Source organism: Tympanuchus pallidicinctus, unplaced genomic scaffold (assembly GCF_026119805.1).
Source record: "Tympanuchus pallidicinctus isolate F22 unplaced genomic scaffold, pur_lepc_1.0 scaffold1, whole genome shotgun sequence".
Lineage (NCBI taxonomy): Eukaryota > Metazoa > Chordata > Aves > Galliformes > Phasianidae > Tympanuchus > Tympanuchus pallidicinctus.
Genome location: NW_026294618.1, coordinates 46,940,344 through 46,957,616, shown reverse-complemented (window position 1 = coordinate 46,957,616; position 17,273 = coordinate 46,940,344). Strand labels below are relative to the sequence as shown.

The 17,273-nt window shown below is 39.2% G+C and overlaps 2 protein-coding genes across 4 annotated transcripts in view; one reads left to right on the top strand and one right to left on the bottom strand.

The window, feature by feature from the left end:
• Positions 1–9,240, top strand: part of GOPC (golgi associated PDZ and coiled-coil motif containing) — a 33,292-nt gene extending 24,052 nt beyond the window's left edge. The window contains exon 8 of the mRNA XM_052681775.1: positions 338–9,240. Within this exon, the coding sequence (XP_052537735.1) occupies positions 338–456 (119 nt within the window). The 3' untranslated portion in view covers positions 457–9,240. The remainder of the gene's footprint in view (positions 1–337) is intronic.
• Positions 9,241–12,178: 2,938 nt separating this feature from the next.
• Positions 12,179–17,273, bottom strand: part of DCBLD1 (discoidin, CUB and LCCL domain containing 1) — a 46,658-nt gene continuing 41,563 nt past the window's right edge. For 2 of the 3 annotated variants that reach the window (XM_052681477.1, XM_052681569.1), the window contains exons 14-15: positions 17,071–17,190; positions 12,179–14,475 (exon numbers count right to left, since the gene is read on the bottom strand). In XM_052681477.1, coding sequence (XP_052537437.1) covers positions 13,958–14,475; positions 17,071–17,190 — 638 coding nt within the window. In that variant the 3' untranslated portion in view covers positions 12,179–13,957. The remainder of the gene's footprint in view (positions 14,476–17,070; positions 17,191–17,273) is intronic. The other variant, XM_052681646.1, reaches the window with a different exon arrangement.

Genomic DNA, 17,273 nt, shown 5'->3' with positions numbered 1-17,273 from the left:
GTTTACTTAGAACTGAATTAACTAACTTTTGTGGGTTTTGTGTATTGTTTTTTTCCTAATCACTTTTTCCCAATTGGTCTTATTTTTTCCTGACTAGGTGTAGTTAATTCCCTGTAAGCTATTATTTTATTTTGTTCACTTCTTCAAGTATGTTTTTTTTAGATCAGAGATGTGTGTCAAGAGTTCATGTTTTCCTTCTGTAGTGTTTTGCTTAAAACATTAGCTTGTATTTTTAGCACTCTTTTCAGGACATTTTCTAGTTTCTGAAATAAATCTCACTAATCTACGATTCCCAAGATTACTTCTCTCCTTATATAAAATTTCTTTTTTCTTGCAGTGTTTGATAAGAAACCAAGTATTGATGGACATGAAAATGGAGACCTGGGAAATTCAGTTGAAGCTTCATTAGGAGATGCTGCACCCAAATTAACCCGTTCTGCTGAGTCTTTATCCTAAAGAAACAAAGAAAGAAACAAACAAAAGCAACTGGACAGATCCCATCTTTGGGAACAATTGATAATCAATATTGACTGCTCCGAGTTTGCGTATACAAATGTAGGTTGTAAAATGGTAATTAAAAGTCAAAGGGAACTGTTACTGTTGCCTGGAAAAAAGGCAGTTACCTCAGGGCTTCATTGTGAGCATTTCTAAGTGTGGAAAACTGTCTTTTGCTTGACACACAATGGCTATTTAACACATAGCATGTGAAACTAATTTCCTTTTAATAATAAGCACCAAAGCATGGGATTTCTAAAAAAGATAACCTCAATACCTTCAGCTTTTAATTTCTCTTATATCCCTAAGGAAGGAAAATAAGATGTGACCAGCTTTATTTTCACCCCTTGATATTTTAAAGGGACAACCAGTGTTCAGTTTGTTGCGAAACAAGCTTTGACTCTGGAAGGTGAGGGGGAATTGTATTGTTGCATACCTGAATTTTCCACTTGGAGTTTTTGATTTGTAACTTCCAAAAATAATGTCGGTTTGTTTTGTTTTGTTTTCTCAGAATAGCAAAACTTTCTTACTTAAGCAAGGCCATCAAAACCCAAATGCAACAATGGAATAGTTATTAGTTATGACCCATGATAATGGGTGAGCTTTTTGATATTATTATTTTAATTAATTCACTGCTAATTGTTCCATATGAAAATTGTTCCGAGCATATTTAAACAGGGTATTATGCGGTTTTACAAACAGAATTAGTTTAAAAAGACATCCACAGTTATATGTGCCCTTTGGTATTCTTTTCTGAACATCATCAGTTCAGTGTGCTTTCTTGAATGGATGTGGTTACTACCCATGTGGAGCTGTCTGAGTTGGTCATTATTAGCTTGAGCTTATGAAATGCTGAGTACTCTCAATAGGTACTGAACATATTTCAGATCAAAGTAATCTTTAAAGAAGTGAAAATAAAGTGCATAGTGCTTTATAGGAGGTGCTCAGAATTGTACAGTGTCTGGCCCTATCTGTTACTTTTGGGCGATTGTATTAACTTGTAATTGTCTTACTGTTGAAAGAGAAAAGATACTGTTTTTGTAACAGCAGTGTATCTGAAACTAGCTTTTATTTGGTGTACATCTAAAAGCCCATTGCAAATGGAAATGTTGAGGATGGCTTCTTGGCCAGTTTCTTGTATAACTGCAGATATACAAGAACTGACCTTGTAGATCTTTAGGTGAAATGCAACTTTTTTCCGTACACAGACTCTCTTTGTAATCACATTTATTATTTCACCCTGCTAAGATAGCTTTCTTATTTACTGCTTTGCAGGCTGTTGGACTGTAATGTGAAAAGATTTTATTATGTGACAGTGGAACTAATGTGAAAAGACATTTTTGCAAGTGTTAATATGTAGGATATTATGTACCTAAAAAAAAAAAAAAAACCTGGATGGCCTTTAGAGTAACATCAATTAATTTTACCTTCAAAATTGTGATGTAGAACACGGTTGCTTGTTTCTCCCAGGAGCACTATATATATGTTAATAGAAAAATCCTAAAAATGTATATACTTTATTCAAAGATTTTTCTATTTATAAATCCCTTAACTTTGCTATTTACAAGATTGTTTCGTGTGTGTGCTTTTATGCATGAGTTCCATTCACTCAGTGGAGTTACTTGGTTCATTTTTTGTAATAGCCTTTCTCATATGGCATACTGTTTGAAGGCTTTTAGAATAGTCAAACTTGTACAGTTTTCACCACACAGGCGCTAGTATTTAAAAATGAATCTGTGTAAAGAAGAAACAGGTCACCAGACATATTTCTTTTTCTGATGCATCAGAAATTACAGGCACGTTGGGTACAAATTAGCAGATAAATCCACTGCTAGAAATTCACATTCAGATTGCTGTGGGTATTTTTTATTTTTATTTTGTTTAATTATTATTATTTTTTTTCCTCACAGTTAGTAAAGTAGAATGCACTCTGAAATGGTCAGTGGCCTAGAACACTCTATGCTCTCTGGTAGAGAGTGTGATTTAAAGCTGAGTAGTAATTTTACTGTCTTTGAAAATCATAGCAGTATAAAATTTTGCTGCAGTTGTAAGAAGTGAGGCTGGTCCAACTAATCTAATAGGTTTTTAAAAGCACTGAATTTGCCTGCACATTTTCCCTGTATCTGAGAGGAAGTTTAATTTTTTTTATTTATTTGATCTTCCTTACTTTCTGGCATAGCTCATTTTCCATTCAGCCAATTGATCTATTCCAGCCTGAGGTGGGAGAGTATTTCTGGAGTTATTTTCCTGACATTCCTTGTCCACCTGTTACAATGCTGTACACTTTTCTTTATCATCTGGAAGTTGCTGGATCCTTTGTCTGTTATTTTGTCTATTTTTAATCTATGTATGAGATCAACAGAAGGAAAATGGCTGAGGAGAATGACTAAGAGCAGACAAATCAGGTATCAGTAAATCATCACTGTGTTTCTTTCCCTGCAGTTTTTATAATCTTTGTTTAGAAAGCCCTGAATGGGAGGAATTTGCACAGACACTCCAGTGGCTATACTCCATCCTTAGTACCAGCTGATTTAACATCCTTGTGTGCCGTAGTCATACTGATATGCTTTGAGATTAATATTTAAATTGAGAAAAGGTTTGCAAGTTGAGATTTCCAGATTCAGTAGACAAATGTGTATTTTTTCCTTTGTCAGTAACTGGAAGACTCAGTCCTGCTGATCCGCAGAGGTTGAAAGAAATAGACTTGGAAGAATTTCCGAGGAAAGGCAGTATTCAGACTTCATTTTTATTTTTTGAAGTGTGAAACCGTTTACTGGCATGTATATATATATTTTTACTTCAAGAATAAAATAGTATTCTAAAGAAAACTGCATTTTTTTTTTCTAGTAGATAATTCCTTGCCAATTAAAAAAAAAAAAACAACAAACAAACTTCACTGAGACAACTGTATTTTAAGCTAAAGGTAGACAGTGCTTGTTGGCATCTGGGACCAATGTTAATTAAGAGCATGTTAGTTAAGGAAAGTGCTAAATGGCAATAAATTTAACTCTGATCAAAGACTATGTAGTATTTCCTTTGTAGAAGTGTGTTTGTGGCAGTGAAGATGGTTTGTATCCACCTCAATATATGTTAATCGACCATTATATCAAATGAAATCCAAGTATTTATTGTACGTGTCCAAATATCTATAAAGTCATTCCTATAGGAGGTATAACATTTAACAACAAATGTATCATATCTAGTTAAGCTGAATATATTTTTATTAGCCTGTAAATACTCTTCTGTACTTCAGTGATTTCTGTATCTAATTCAGACTGGTATTTCATTTTCTTCTGTTTTTTATATATAAAATATAGATGCCTACTCCTGTGTGTGATTTTTTTTTTAAAACATGTAATCAACACCCAGGTAAAAAGCTGATTATTGTGAGGAAAAACAAAACTGCATAGTGTGAATTTTGATGATAATCTAGTCTTGGCCAGCAACGGTTGATAGCAGATTACATTTTTAAAGAGAATGTCTCAAATATCTTTACTTAAGAAGCATTTCCTGCAGAATTTTTTTCAATAGAAGAAAAATGGGGCAAAATTTGCAATGTATTCTGGCTGTACAATAATACTATAAATATTCCATAGCTTAAAACTGGGGAAACTGCTTTTTTTTTTGTTTTGTTTTGTTTATTCAGATTAACAATGTGCTTTTTTTTTTTTTTTTTTTTTTTAATCTCTGACTTATATTTAAGTGGCCTTTTCTCCCTAGAGCAGCAAGTTCACCCAAAACTGGATGCCATACAGAGAGCTCAGATAAGAGTAATGGTATAGTAATTGTGGTAAGTAATTGTTTAATAGTGGTAGTGCTTACAGATTTCTTGAGTGTACGTGAGTACAATGGTTGCAGGCATAGGAACTCTGTGAATAGACAAGGCTGAGTCATGTTGGATGAAAGGATGTTTCTAACCCTCAATTGGTGAGGGATAGAACTGTACTATTTATTTTTTACCTCTGTAATTTTTAGAAGGGTGATTTTTATACATGGGTGACAAGTAGATGGAAAAAATAGAGTAAGGAGATAGAACTTACATGTGGCTGAGGTATAATAAAACAGTAAGAGAATTAATGGTAATCACAGAATCATAGAATGGCCTGTGTTGAAAAGGATCACAATGATCATCTGCTTTCAGCCTCCCTGCTATGTGCGGGGTCACCAACCACCAACCTCCAGGGATGGGACATCCACACCCTCCTTGGGCAACCTGTTGCAGTGCGCCACCACCCTCTATGTGAAAAACTGAGAATGAAGATTGAAACAGATGGTAAAAGGAGTAAAATAACTTTCTTTATGCCAGCTAGGATCAAGAAGGAGTGTGCAAACTTTCGTAGTGTCCTGGTGCCCAGCTGAATGACTTCAGACTGCTGCTTGGGCCTGTAGTCACTGAATAGTTTCTCTGTATTTTTTACCAGAGATTGCTATGTAGTAAAAGAAAAGCTCATCCTGATGTTGGATTCAACTACAAAGTCAATTTTGTCGTGCACAACCTCAGCCCAGTGACTTGAAGAGCAAATTACTTACTTACCTGTTGTCCAGAATGTGTCTTCTCTGAAGTGGTTTTGTTTCCAGTTCTTTTAAAACTACATCATTCATGTTTTGAGTGGATTTCAAGTATTAAGAAGTGGAAAAGTTTGAAGGAAAAATTCCTTCCCCCCGCCCTGAGGCAGGGCTCTTGTTGTTTCATGTGCTTAAGAGTAGCCTTGCCTTACCTGTATTTGCTTGTGTACTCTGCTGCAAGAGTAGCTTTGCTTTTGATGCCCACACCTGTGGTGTGCTAGTCATGAACTGGGCTTTGAGGCCAGATGTCTGAATAAGTCCAAGGAATATTTTTCACAAAGTCTCCCTTTGTAATGGAAAACTTGATTCACCTGAGTAAATTTTTCACATAATTTTTTTTCTTTTTTTCTTTTTCCCCTTCATGCATCAGCTGTAGATGCTATTTGGTGCCTGTCTGATAGCTTTCTGCCTAGTGCCTTGTGTCTTGTTTTGCACAGCTGTGCTGAAGAGAAGCAGTACAACTGCTGGTGTTCTGAAGGCTCTTTAGCAGGATACTGCTGTCCTCACCCCCTTTGGGATCTGTATTAGGAATGCATTGGTCCCTAAAAAATAATCCAGGAAAGATGGTTAAAACTGTATGTTTTGTTGCTTTGTTTAAGGGTGGGATTTTTTTTGTTCGTTTGTTTGCTTTTCACTTTATACTGGAAATTGCGATCACATCTCCCTCATTCACAGGTCTTGCTGCCTTCCCTTTTTTTCATGATCTCTTTCTGAAATGCAAAAGCAGTGTTCCTGATCTTTGCTGCCTTCATCCCGTGAAACACAGCCTGATTTGTCTCCCCAGCATTTACCTCCACCAGCAACATAGCCATCAGCTCTTCACTGAAAGGTTTTCAATGGCTTGGGCTCAAATAGAAGATTAGGAAGATATAAAAATAAGCAGAGCTAAATGAGAGGCGTTAACAGACATGTTTTGATTATCAATAAGAAAATGTCATAAATCAAGGATGCTTGATAGACATCTGGTAACTTTTCAGTTTGGTTTTAAGTCATCAAATTGTTTACTACAGTCCTGTTGATGAAATCCCAATTTTCCTATTAAATGTCTTAATGCCTGAATGAGTAATGCTTCTGTAAAATGGAGTAGAACAGAATGACGTGATAATTTTATCTAATGGTGTTTGTTATTGTCCAAGTATTTATTGTTAATTTATTTAGGGGAATGGAAGCATTAAAGTTCAGGCTGCTGGACCAGAGCAGTTCCTTGTCCTCTGTACTGGCTTTACACTTCTGGAGATGTGTTTGCCCTGGATGCTTTTCCTTGCAACAAGAAGTGGGATGTTGCAGTTCACTCCCTTTGGGATCAACCTGTGGTGAGTGCTGTAACCTTTGCTTTGCTAAGGGGCAGTTAAAGCTTTTGGGTTCTCCTGGGCTTCATTCTGGGTTCTTCCTGGTCTACTGACAGTCACATGAGCTGCTAGCCTTCTGAAGTTTCTGAATTCAGATGGGACTGCATACTGGCTGACAAAGGTGAGATCTCTGGAGTGAACAAGCTGGGACATGGGAGGACATGGGAGTTACTTCTTTCACGGTAGTATCCCTAAGGGAATATTACTCAAGAACCATTAGGCTATGATGTTTATGATGAATTTGTTTTGTTATTAAATTGTATTTTTCTTGAGAAAAAAATGTATTGTGATCTTTTTCCTGTTAAAGCAAGGAATACTAAGATGGCTTGTGAGATGTGCTATATATCAGGCTGCTCATTAGATTTCATACATTCTTTATCTTAGTAGCTTTAGTGTTATAGTAAGTTAAAGTAGTCGTCTTGAGTGACCTTGTTAAGTAGTTAAGTTTAATTTGTGCTACCTCAGCTTTATGCTATTTACAAATCCAAAACTTTTCTATTTCTTGGCGAATCCTATTTGTAATCAGAATCCTAATTCTTTTTTAGTGCACGATATTTGTACTTGTATTTAGAGCCAAAAGGGGGCAGCAGCTTCTTTCAAATCTTCAGCATTAACTGGACTGGGAAAGGTCCTATTCCTTGCTGTTCACGGATTCTTTTGTTGTTGGTGGTTTTTGTGTGTGTGCTTGTGTGTGTGTGTGTTTAAAAAAACTTTGAAATAGAAAAACCTTGTTCTTTAAAATTATTTCTAGTCATGTTTACTCTTATAAGAACAAACATTCAGTCTAGTTAGTGTCCTGTAACAAGTGCTTTCCTGGTGAAATAATGTAAACCAAACATTGTTCTCTGTATCTGTGCAGCATACGTACAGGAACACATGAACACACACACATGAATCATGACTTCTTAAAGAATTCTTTTATTTCTCTGTCAGTTACTTTAAAAAATGACTGTTCTCTTACACGCTCATGGTACAAGTTTTGATCTCCATGGGCGGATTAAGTGCTTCTGAAAGACTGGGCCAGAGCACTGATAAAACACAAAATGAGTTATTGGGTAGGTTTGCAGACTCCCCTGCTTACATTTTGTGAGTGTCCTTCAATCACTCTCTACAACCGGCCTTGTGCTGTTCCTGGCATTTTTGCTGGAACTGAGGCTGCCCATTATGTCCAACTGCATTGAGATTTGATGATGAGGAGTAACAAACAAACAAACAAACAAAAAAAAGTGATGAACATAACATTTTGTTCTTGTCTAGTTTCACACTGAAGGCTTTTGGTCAGAAGGAAAGAGGAAGACCTTCTGTAATCTTCTTCCTAATGCTGTTGTTTCCAATGTTCACCAAATGGTGTCTGTTGTCATTAGCCAGGTGATCAGTGACCTTATCAGCTGAATGTTCTGTTGCATAAAACATTTGAGTCCTCGATGCTGATCCTCATACAGTGATGTGACTGTGCTATAATCAGAGGGGATACGGTGTGCTAATCTGTCAGAAGTTAACTGTATAACTGAACTACAGATTCTAAAGGGGCATTTTTCTGAATGCCATATGCCAGGCATTTATAAGATAGTAGAAAAGTTATGGCAGCATTGTTACAGAAATCATGGGTGGTTATGTGTTGTGAGTGTCAAAAGGGATGAGTTCTGTCTTTTGTGACAGTGCTGTATGTGTTTAGGTACCTATGGAAGAGAAATTACATGAGCTGTCCACAACCTTTTCACATCCATGTATGACTCTCATTCTTCCACATCACAAGAATCCTCTATTGAGGTCACCTTATTCAAATTTTATAAAACTGTCTGTCAGAACAGATGGTATCACTTAAGGATAAAAAGCTTAGCCATAGATGTGAAGAAAACCTGCCTCTTCAAGTAAGGCCTGCTAGCACGTCTTAGTCTTTATCACCTATGTCTTCTCTCCCTGCATGACAGAAATTTCTCACAGGTTTGTGACTTGTCAAAGGCCTTTACATTTTTAGATGGGTTTGACTTGTTGAAACAACTCTGGTCAAACAACAGCTTTTCTATCTCTCTCATCTATGAAATGGTTGCTTGGGCTACGGAAGTTAAGATGTGTAAAATACATTTGTAAAGGCAATGGCTTCTCTTGCATGCTCAGGGTAACAAATCATTCAGACTGACAGTTCAGTAATAGCTACCATAACTTACTATCTTTCTGCAGTATGTGTTTCCCTTCCTTCATGGCCAGTATCACCATCATCTCTGCTCCCCGTCAGTCCTCATGTAGCTCTTCGGGAGGCTTCTGATAAGCTCCCTGAAGTATGTCAATCTTCGGCCACTGCTGTTTGTTTCTGTGTTGTTTGTGTTAATTTATTTTGGGTGTTCTTTGAAGGCTAAATTTTGGCATTAATTTTTTGCTACCTTCCAAACAATGTGTGTATTTTTTAAAGTCTGTTATTGTCTGTCGTTACCCGATCTGACTGATAGAACACGGCAGTTTTGAATGAGGTGTTATTTTGCAAGTTTTCTCACTCCTTTTACTGGCTCAGATTCATGATAAGAAGTGTTGGATATTCAGTGTTATTGTTCCTCTTCAGGTGAGGATATAATGTGGATCTTTAAGGCAGCTTTTCAAATCAGGTCTGTTAAAAATTTGTGTCTACCCAAAATTATGGATTTCTGAGCTCAGTTCCGGATGTTGGTCAGGACACAAGAATCAGTAGTGTCACATGTATATTTATACATATATACAGCTTGTATATTTTGCTACGCTGAAAAATTATGTTGTGCTATACATTTATCAAGTTGTCTCCTTTCTGGATTCCTCCTTCTGGTATGACTGTATAAGAATAAACGGGATGATAATCTCACAGATGTTGCATGCCTGCTCTGTAATTGTGTCAAAATAAATGATGGTTGACTCCACTTAAGACATATGAATAACCTCTGCATACAGTAGATGGCAAAAGTTTATCAGGCCTTAGAGCCGCATAATGTGAGGCCAAGCTTAAACAAATACTGTGAAGTTAGAGTGAAAAAGCCTCCAAATTCTTGTGTCCCGACTATACAAAGATAACATAGAACAACAGATATTAGGCGTCTTCCTTATCTTTTATAACATGAGTTTTTCCGACTAAGGATGTCTTCTTCTTGTCTTTATCTAGTTTAGAAATACTTTATCTGGAGAGGTTTCTATTTGGATTCTCTAAGTGATCATGCAGAAATGGTACCTTAACTTCAAATAAATTCGTTCTTTGAAACTTATTCTTCAATGATTCATAGGCTTTGCTGCTGTTCCTTTATAATGTTGTTAGTCTTGTTAGCCCCACACAGCTACGGTAGGATAATTTTCAGTATAGATGTCACGTTCAACAACACCGATGAGATTCAAAAGAAAAGATAAATTCTGCTTGTTTACCCCATGCTTTGCTACTGTGGGGGAGGTTGGAGGTCAGTACAACCTTTACAGCATCACTGACATTGGAAAGAAGAGACTTGTATGGAACTTCTATTATGGAAAATAATAAAGAAAAAATGAATGCAGTAATATAACCTTGTCATTTCTAGAATCCAGACTGATTGCAGTCTAAAGGGAGCCCTTAGGACACATGCGCATTAAGCAAATTGAACCTGGTTTTGGAGAGAGTGAATGAAAAAATAGTGACAGATTTTTACAAGGTTTATTTTCAGAGAATGCCTGACTTCTAAGGAATGAATCAGTGGTCTCATAGAGGTCACAAAACTCCTGTTCATAGCTAATTGCTTTTTCTTACTTACCCTCCTGAAATGAATTGGAACTGCCTGGAGAAAAATGATTGGCTTTGGCAAAAGAAAAAAATAAAAGTAAATGCCTAGCTTTGGGAAAAGCTGAGACACAGACAAATAACTGCATTTTGTTTAATAGCCACCTTAGTGGTGACTTTGTATGCACAGTTCTGAAGGCATTGCTGCAATGCAGTGCTACTATTTTAAGGTCAAAGGATATTAATTGTAGAATCTCAGAACAGTTTGGGTTGAGACCTTAAAGCCCACCCAGTCCCACCCCCTACTATTGGCAGGGATGCCAGCCCCCAGCTCAGCCACTCAGGGCCCCCTCCAACCTGGCCTTGGAGCACTCACAGTTTCTCTGGGCAGCTGTGCCAGCGCCTCACTGCCTGTAAGTAAAGAATTTCCTCCTAACCTAAATCTCTTCTCTTTTGGGGAATTTGCTGCCTTTTCCAGTCTAAGGAGATGAAAGTGATGAACATTTGTGTTTTTGTTGTGGTGTTTGGGAAACACTTTTGGTGGTGGGAGGGAAGGAGTTTTTGTGGGTTTTTGTGTTTTTTTCTTTCTTTTTTTTTTTAATAGAAGGCACTGTATTTTCTACAATTCATTTGATTAGAGGTGCCTAGTTTACGGAGTGTGACCCCATTCACAGCACTGTCAGAGGCTTGCCTTCAACTGCAGCTGGAACAGGTGGACCCTTAGGGCTGTGTCCAGTTAATATTCAACCTTCTTGTGAACTTTGCTGCATTTACACTGTACCAGACTACTAGGAGTGCCAGCTCTGGGAAGAAAATTGATACTGAATCTCTATTGAAAGTCCCTGTTAACCAGATGGTCAGTCTCCTAAAGATGGTAGGCTCTGTTCTGCTGTAATCTCATGACATACTGGAGGGAGATCCAGTGCAAATGCAGCCCTTATAAGTGTGTTAGTGTTTTGAAGTAGGGCCTGTTTGAATCTTTGTTGTAGAAGGAAGATTTTTGAATACACCGTGTTTGCTGAGTCTGACTGTGTTACACCTGCAACTGGTTTTCACTGTGGAAATTAATGAGCTAGAGCAGCCTGTGAGAAACCATTCTGAGGAGAAATATGAGGATGAATACCCACCTGCAGGAAGATCAGTCATCCCTTTTCTTTCCTGCATAAGGGCTTAGTAGCAGGATGGAGAAACTACTATAGAGACTAGAAGTTCCTCTGCATATCTGCTGCTAGGTCACTAAGAACTCCTTGTTCCCCAAGCTGAGGGGAAGAAGCCCCAAGCTGTTTGTGTCAGCTGCCCTCAGCATTCACTCAGATTGGAGCCATGAAGCACTGTGCAGTGGCTGGCAGTGTGTGTGATGACAGAGCCACCACTGTAAGTCAGAAATAATGAAGACATCTGGGGATTGATTCCAAGCTATCTTTTTACAGTTTTTTTGGGTTCTTTTTGAGAAGTGGAGGATGAAGGCATGTTGCACATTGAAGCCCAACATCTTTTTCAGCTAAAATAGCTGTTCTGAGATGGGTTTGAATGGCAGCAAAAAATGGGCATGTGCAACGAAGAACAGTTTGACACTGCAGATGCAAAAAGCGTGTGGCTGAGGCATGCCAAAAGGTTGTTAGAACACAAGCCATGTCATCAGCTGCCTGCTGCTGTTGCCGTGCTGCATTATCTTTGTGGGGAATAGCTCTGATTACTGAGCTCCACTTGTTTGCAAAGTGACAAGTCAAGCTAATTAGCTGTGTGGGTGGAGTATTGGATTCAGTCTCACCAGGGGGGTAGCCTCATCCTCCCCTCAATTATGTGCATCCAGCAGCAGAGCTGGGCACAGAAGTTTGTTCGTGGGCGTTTCTTCTCTAGAGATTATGGACACAGAAGCCAGGCTAAGTGGGGCACTGGGATAAGCTTTTTTTAGCCTGTCATACAGAGAGTGTAAATTGCAGCCGCGGAACTGACACTTTTGCACGGAATAAGGAACAGTTACTTCTCACTCTGCAGGATATGTGACAAGAGTGGGTGTGCAGCGATGATAAAGTCACCAAGTTAAGTACCAGGCCTGTGTGACTGATTTACAAATACCAGTGTTCTTTATTTACATAGACATGTAAACAACAGAAGGTAAACAACACCACCCAGCTCGGTCTAATAAACAGGCTGCTGCTGCTTCGCTTCAGAACCTGAGGTGTTTTATACAATTCACAGAAACTGTATTGACAGCAAACGCAGGAGGACTACAAGGTTAGCTCAACTCTTTCTTCTTTGCACGGAAGTCGCATGCACTGTGCTTTGGCATGACAGAACTGCACAACTGAGGCCACAAAACAAGCAAATGCGAAGAACCCACTAAGAGCTGTTCTTAAGGTCAGATATGGCTCAAGTTAGCAATATTTGTACCTAGTATCACTTACAGCTTTTGTGTACTCTTAAAGCACTTTGTGAACAAACAAGAAATCTTTGCTGCGTCCTTTGCAAATGATCCCCAGCTTACACACAAGGAAACACACAAGGCCTTGAAATACTGACTTTCCAAGAGCTCACATTTTACAGGGCTAATTTCCCAACCTTGTGCCTTAAATGTAGCACCATTCTTCTCTCTTGGAAGAATATAACTTTTTGATATTCTGAGACACACATTCAAATTCAAGGTAAGGCTCCAAGTGCTGCAGGGCAAAGGATGGTTGCAGTCCTGACCTGAAGCTTGTGGCTTCAATGACACCTTTGCTGAAGGAGTAGCTAACAGCTGTGCATTGCAGCCAACCCCAAGCTTTTTCAAGTTTGTCCAAAACTAGAATTGAGTAACATCTGCTGCAAAAGAAAACCTATTTGAGCACAACTGTGCTGAGCCACTGTCTTGCATTGAAGTGCAACACTGAACCATACCCATGTTGTCTTTTAGTTTTACAAATTTAGTGTAGTATTTCCATTTGAAATATTTAGTCAAACAGAAAAATACCCAGTGGAGCAATGAAGAGCTGCTTTGTGTCCAGGAACAATTTTTCTTACAGGTTTACATTAACAACATCAGGTAGGGTCTGAACAGGATTCAATTCTTAGCTGTAAATTCACATTATAGTTCCACACACATTCAATGATAAAGCAGATTGGCATGTTTCTATTGCAGATATGTCTGCAAGGTGATCGCTATGGCTTGAATCCAAAGCTTGTTCCATCTTTTCTACCTGTACTTGATATGAATAGCAAGTTAGGCTCAGCTCATACACTAGGTCAAATTCAAGCATCTATAGATTGCTGCTGAAAGGCAGCTGGGCAGGTGAGATGGAGCGTGGTATTTAAATGCTCAGCTGCCTTCTCTTGTGCACTTCACGCTTCAAGCAGTTTTACTTCTGCCCTCCCAAGAGGAACTATAATGATGATCTTCAGTTTTCAGAGGAAAGGAACTGAACCACATCAGCTGTAAGATACACAATTTACAGCTGCACTACAACAGAGGTGGAATAGAGAGAGAGCTATTTCTGCAGAAGCTGGTTTGTTGTTTTTTTGTTTTGTTTTGTTTTTGTCCTTTCAATTCCACAGGTGAAAAGAAAACTTAAGAAACTCTCCTTAAATAAAAGCTATGTACAAATTGCACACGTTGCAAACGGAGCACTGAGATCAGTTACAGAAATAAGATATACAGTCTTCACTGATAACATCTCTTTTGATATAAACAGTGATAAACAGCATATGCTTTCTTCAGATGTCAGAACCCAGCAAGACTGCAATATTATGTACACAGGGTTTGTTTGCCTTCTGCCTTCTGCAGCAGAATCCTTTAAAACTCTGTTTTCACTTTGGAAGCTGCGCTGCGACATTCCTGTGCGCCGCGTCTCTCTTGCTTAGCGGATCACAAGAGAGCTGTCATTGCTGTCTGGCTTATCGGGTTCAGGCAGTCTCTGGGTGTTGAGTAACCCTCACTCCCTAGCGCGTTCGCCTGAGGTTTCTGGTAGTCCGTACTATAGCTCACAGAGGTCAGAATACCGTTGGCTTTAGGTTTGTCGTAGTTTATTACGCTCTGGGGTGTCTGATAGTCTCCATTCCTGGTATCAGTCTTACATGAGCCAGAGAAACTGCCGGCAGAAAGGGAATGTTTCTGTGAGGATATTACAGGTATGTTGTAGCCGTTTTCAGAGGGAAAGTTATTTTCTCTGGTGACGTGCCGCTCGATGATGGGGGTGGCATATTCAGGCTCCTGGCTGGTCAGGGGCAGAGCGTACTCGTGCCGGTTGGCTCTGTGCGGGCAGTGGTAGTGGTTTTCAAACTCTGCACTCCCCCTTCTTCCCTCTTCTTCTGTGTCCATGGGTCTGAAAGTAGATCCTTTCCGCGTTACTGTCCCAGTTCCGATCATGAGAGGCTGCTGATAATCTAAAAGGAAGTACCAACTGCTCAACAACACATAGCCACATGATTTTATGTAGTAAGTGGCAGAAAATGATTTGCTTATTATAGCAAACCCGTGGTTATCAGGGATGTCAGGAAACACTGCCCCGTCTCCAATTCCATATCCTCCTTCATTGCCCAGGTGTTGCAGAGCTTGGCAGAGCTGCTCTGCAGAGGAGCTTCAATCTGTCACATCTTTACTCCCTCCCTCCCTGCCTTTCCCCGCCTACATACCCAAATGCATTAACATCATTTCTGGAGAACACCCCAAAACTCTATGAAAATGAAAAGAGGGAAGACAACAAAATATAAGCAATAAACCCGAGAGGGGACTTCAAATGAAGTTCCACAAAGGAAAAAAGTTCTCAAAACAAGTGTTCTACTTTTGCAATAATTAAGATGCCTGAAGGATTCTTAACGAGTCCAAGCGCCGGCTCTATTTAAAAGGAATCTCAGTGGCTGACTGACAGGAGGATAAAGTTAGGCAGAAAGGCAGCCAAGAGAGTCAAGGGAAGTGTGAGATGTGTGAAGTCAGCTTCCAACTGAAGCGTGTGTGCGAGGGGGACGAGCCATAAGGCGAGCAGCAGGAGTAGTGCTGCCGGAGAACAGTTCACCCCATGGAGGAGGGGGCAGGAGCTGAATTGGGAAGGGAGAAATGACCCCAGCAGGAGCATGAGGGGACACAGCCTCACAAAGTGGATATTTGCAGTTCTGGTCAGAGAGGATGCCAGGCTGTTGCATTAGAAAGCAATCTGAACTAATGGGGTTTTCAAAAATTCCAGAAAATCACCATGCTGAAATTTGGCATTTTAACTTTTTTACTTTGGTGCTTGTGAAAATTGCTTACTGATATACATGGTGACCTGAACAGCTCTAGTAAACAACACTGATAAAATACTGTATTCTGGCACAGGCTTGAAGAAGTTAGCTCAGATTCTGTTTTAGCATTGTAGTTCATCTGACATGAGCTTGGAATTCAATCCCATATGTCCTGTGAATCTTTCTGGCAGTTCCTGGCTACTTCCCAAATGTAGCATGCAGGGTGAAGGTGTTATGATATGTCATAAGTGATGCAGCTCTCACCAGCACTGCTGCTGCTACACTGAGGAATTTCACTTGCTCAGAAAGAAGTCTCTCCACTTGCTCTGGGGGCTGCCATGAGAACCAGCAAGCAGCGAGGAATTCAAAGGGGAAGAATTTCATGTAGTATGGTAACCTATATGCAAGTTACATGCCCACCACAATTTAATTATGTAATGTCATTTGCTGCACATTTCTTAGCTTCAGTCCCAGTTTTCATTTAGTGTTTCTTATTTCTATGGAGACTGCAGGTGAAACGCAAACTTTGGGAGCTCTTGGGCCAGGATGAGAGGTATAAATTCTCATACACTGCAAGAGGAGAGGATGGACAGAGCAGAGGGCCCTGCAACACAGCCAGGGTAGCTGGTAACCACAATGGTAAGGGACTATACTACCTTGCTTTCCTTCATGAAATAAAACTGCTTTATATTCAAAAACTGCATATTTATATTTTAAATTTCTGTAAAGCACTGACAGACTTTAAAGTGTATTTCTCTAACAAATTTTTAGCAATTTCTAAGGTTTGAAGCCTGGGAAGGGCAAATACATTTTTCTGGAAGGTTGCTGATTACTGATCTTATAAAATGGCTGCTCTGTCTGGCCTTTCCAGACAGAGAAAAACAGGCAGGCATAAGATGCACTAAGAGGATGAATTAAAAAAAACATCCCTTTGGAATACAAGCAGTACTGATGCAGGGATTTGCTCTCTCCAGACATTGACCTGAAGCCAAGATAGCACAGAAGAGATGCACTGAGGTGTTTTTTTCTCTTTTCCCTCATCTGTCACTTCAGAAGACCTCATCTCTGAGACAATTCAAGGCACCAGGAATACTGTACACATCTCAGCATGACTTCCAGCTGGTATGGAATCCAACCACAAACTCAATAAGCAATTTTTCTACTTGATCAGCAGCAAGGAACATCATATTTTGTTCCAATGTCAGAGACATTTGAATTAAAATAGAAATATAAAAATGTGCCAGCAATACCTTAGGTATGTTAATAGAATTATAGAAGAATCACAGAATCATTAAAGTTAGAAAAGATTTTTAAGAAATCTAGTCCAACTGTCCACCTACCACCAATAATGCCCACTAAGCCACGCTCTTAACTAGTACTACATCTACCCTTTCCTTAAATATCTCTAGGGACAGTGACTCTACCACTTCCCTGGGCAGGACAGTCTGTTCTGAATTCTTGCGCTGCATCCCTTGCCTGAGTGCATTTCGTGCTTGCCTTCAATTGTAAGTAGTTCAGAGCAAGGAAAAAATCTTGCCAAATAAAAAACAACAACAACATATAAAAAAAAAAAAAAGGTTCATCTAGTGTTTTTGTCCCCCCAGTACATCTGAGATGAACACTGATAAATCTGTCCTTGAGCCTGAGCTTTCACAAGAGTTGGAGCTTCTAATATTGCTGGCCTGTCCTTCCTCCTGCTAACTACTTTCTGCACAGAATAAAATGAATGCATCAGAGAGGGAGCAAGGGAGCAATTGTTACCTGCCATGTCGCTTGTGACCAGATCTAGTTTTTGTGGTGTCTCCTTCTCATTATTATAGCTAATGGTAAATTCAGTTGACTGATGTCTGGTGAAGGGCTGCTTGATCTGTTTCCAACAACCTACAATAAAGAAATAAGAATAGAAGATGTCAGAAAGTTAAATGCTTAAAATTAGAAGGCTTATCAGAATGTTAAATTTTTAG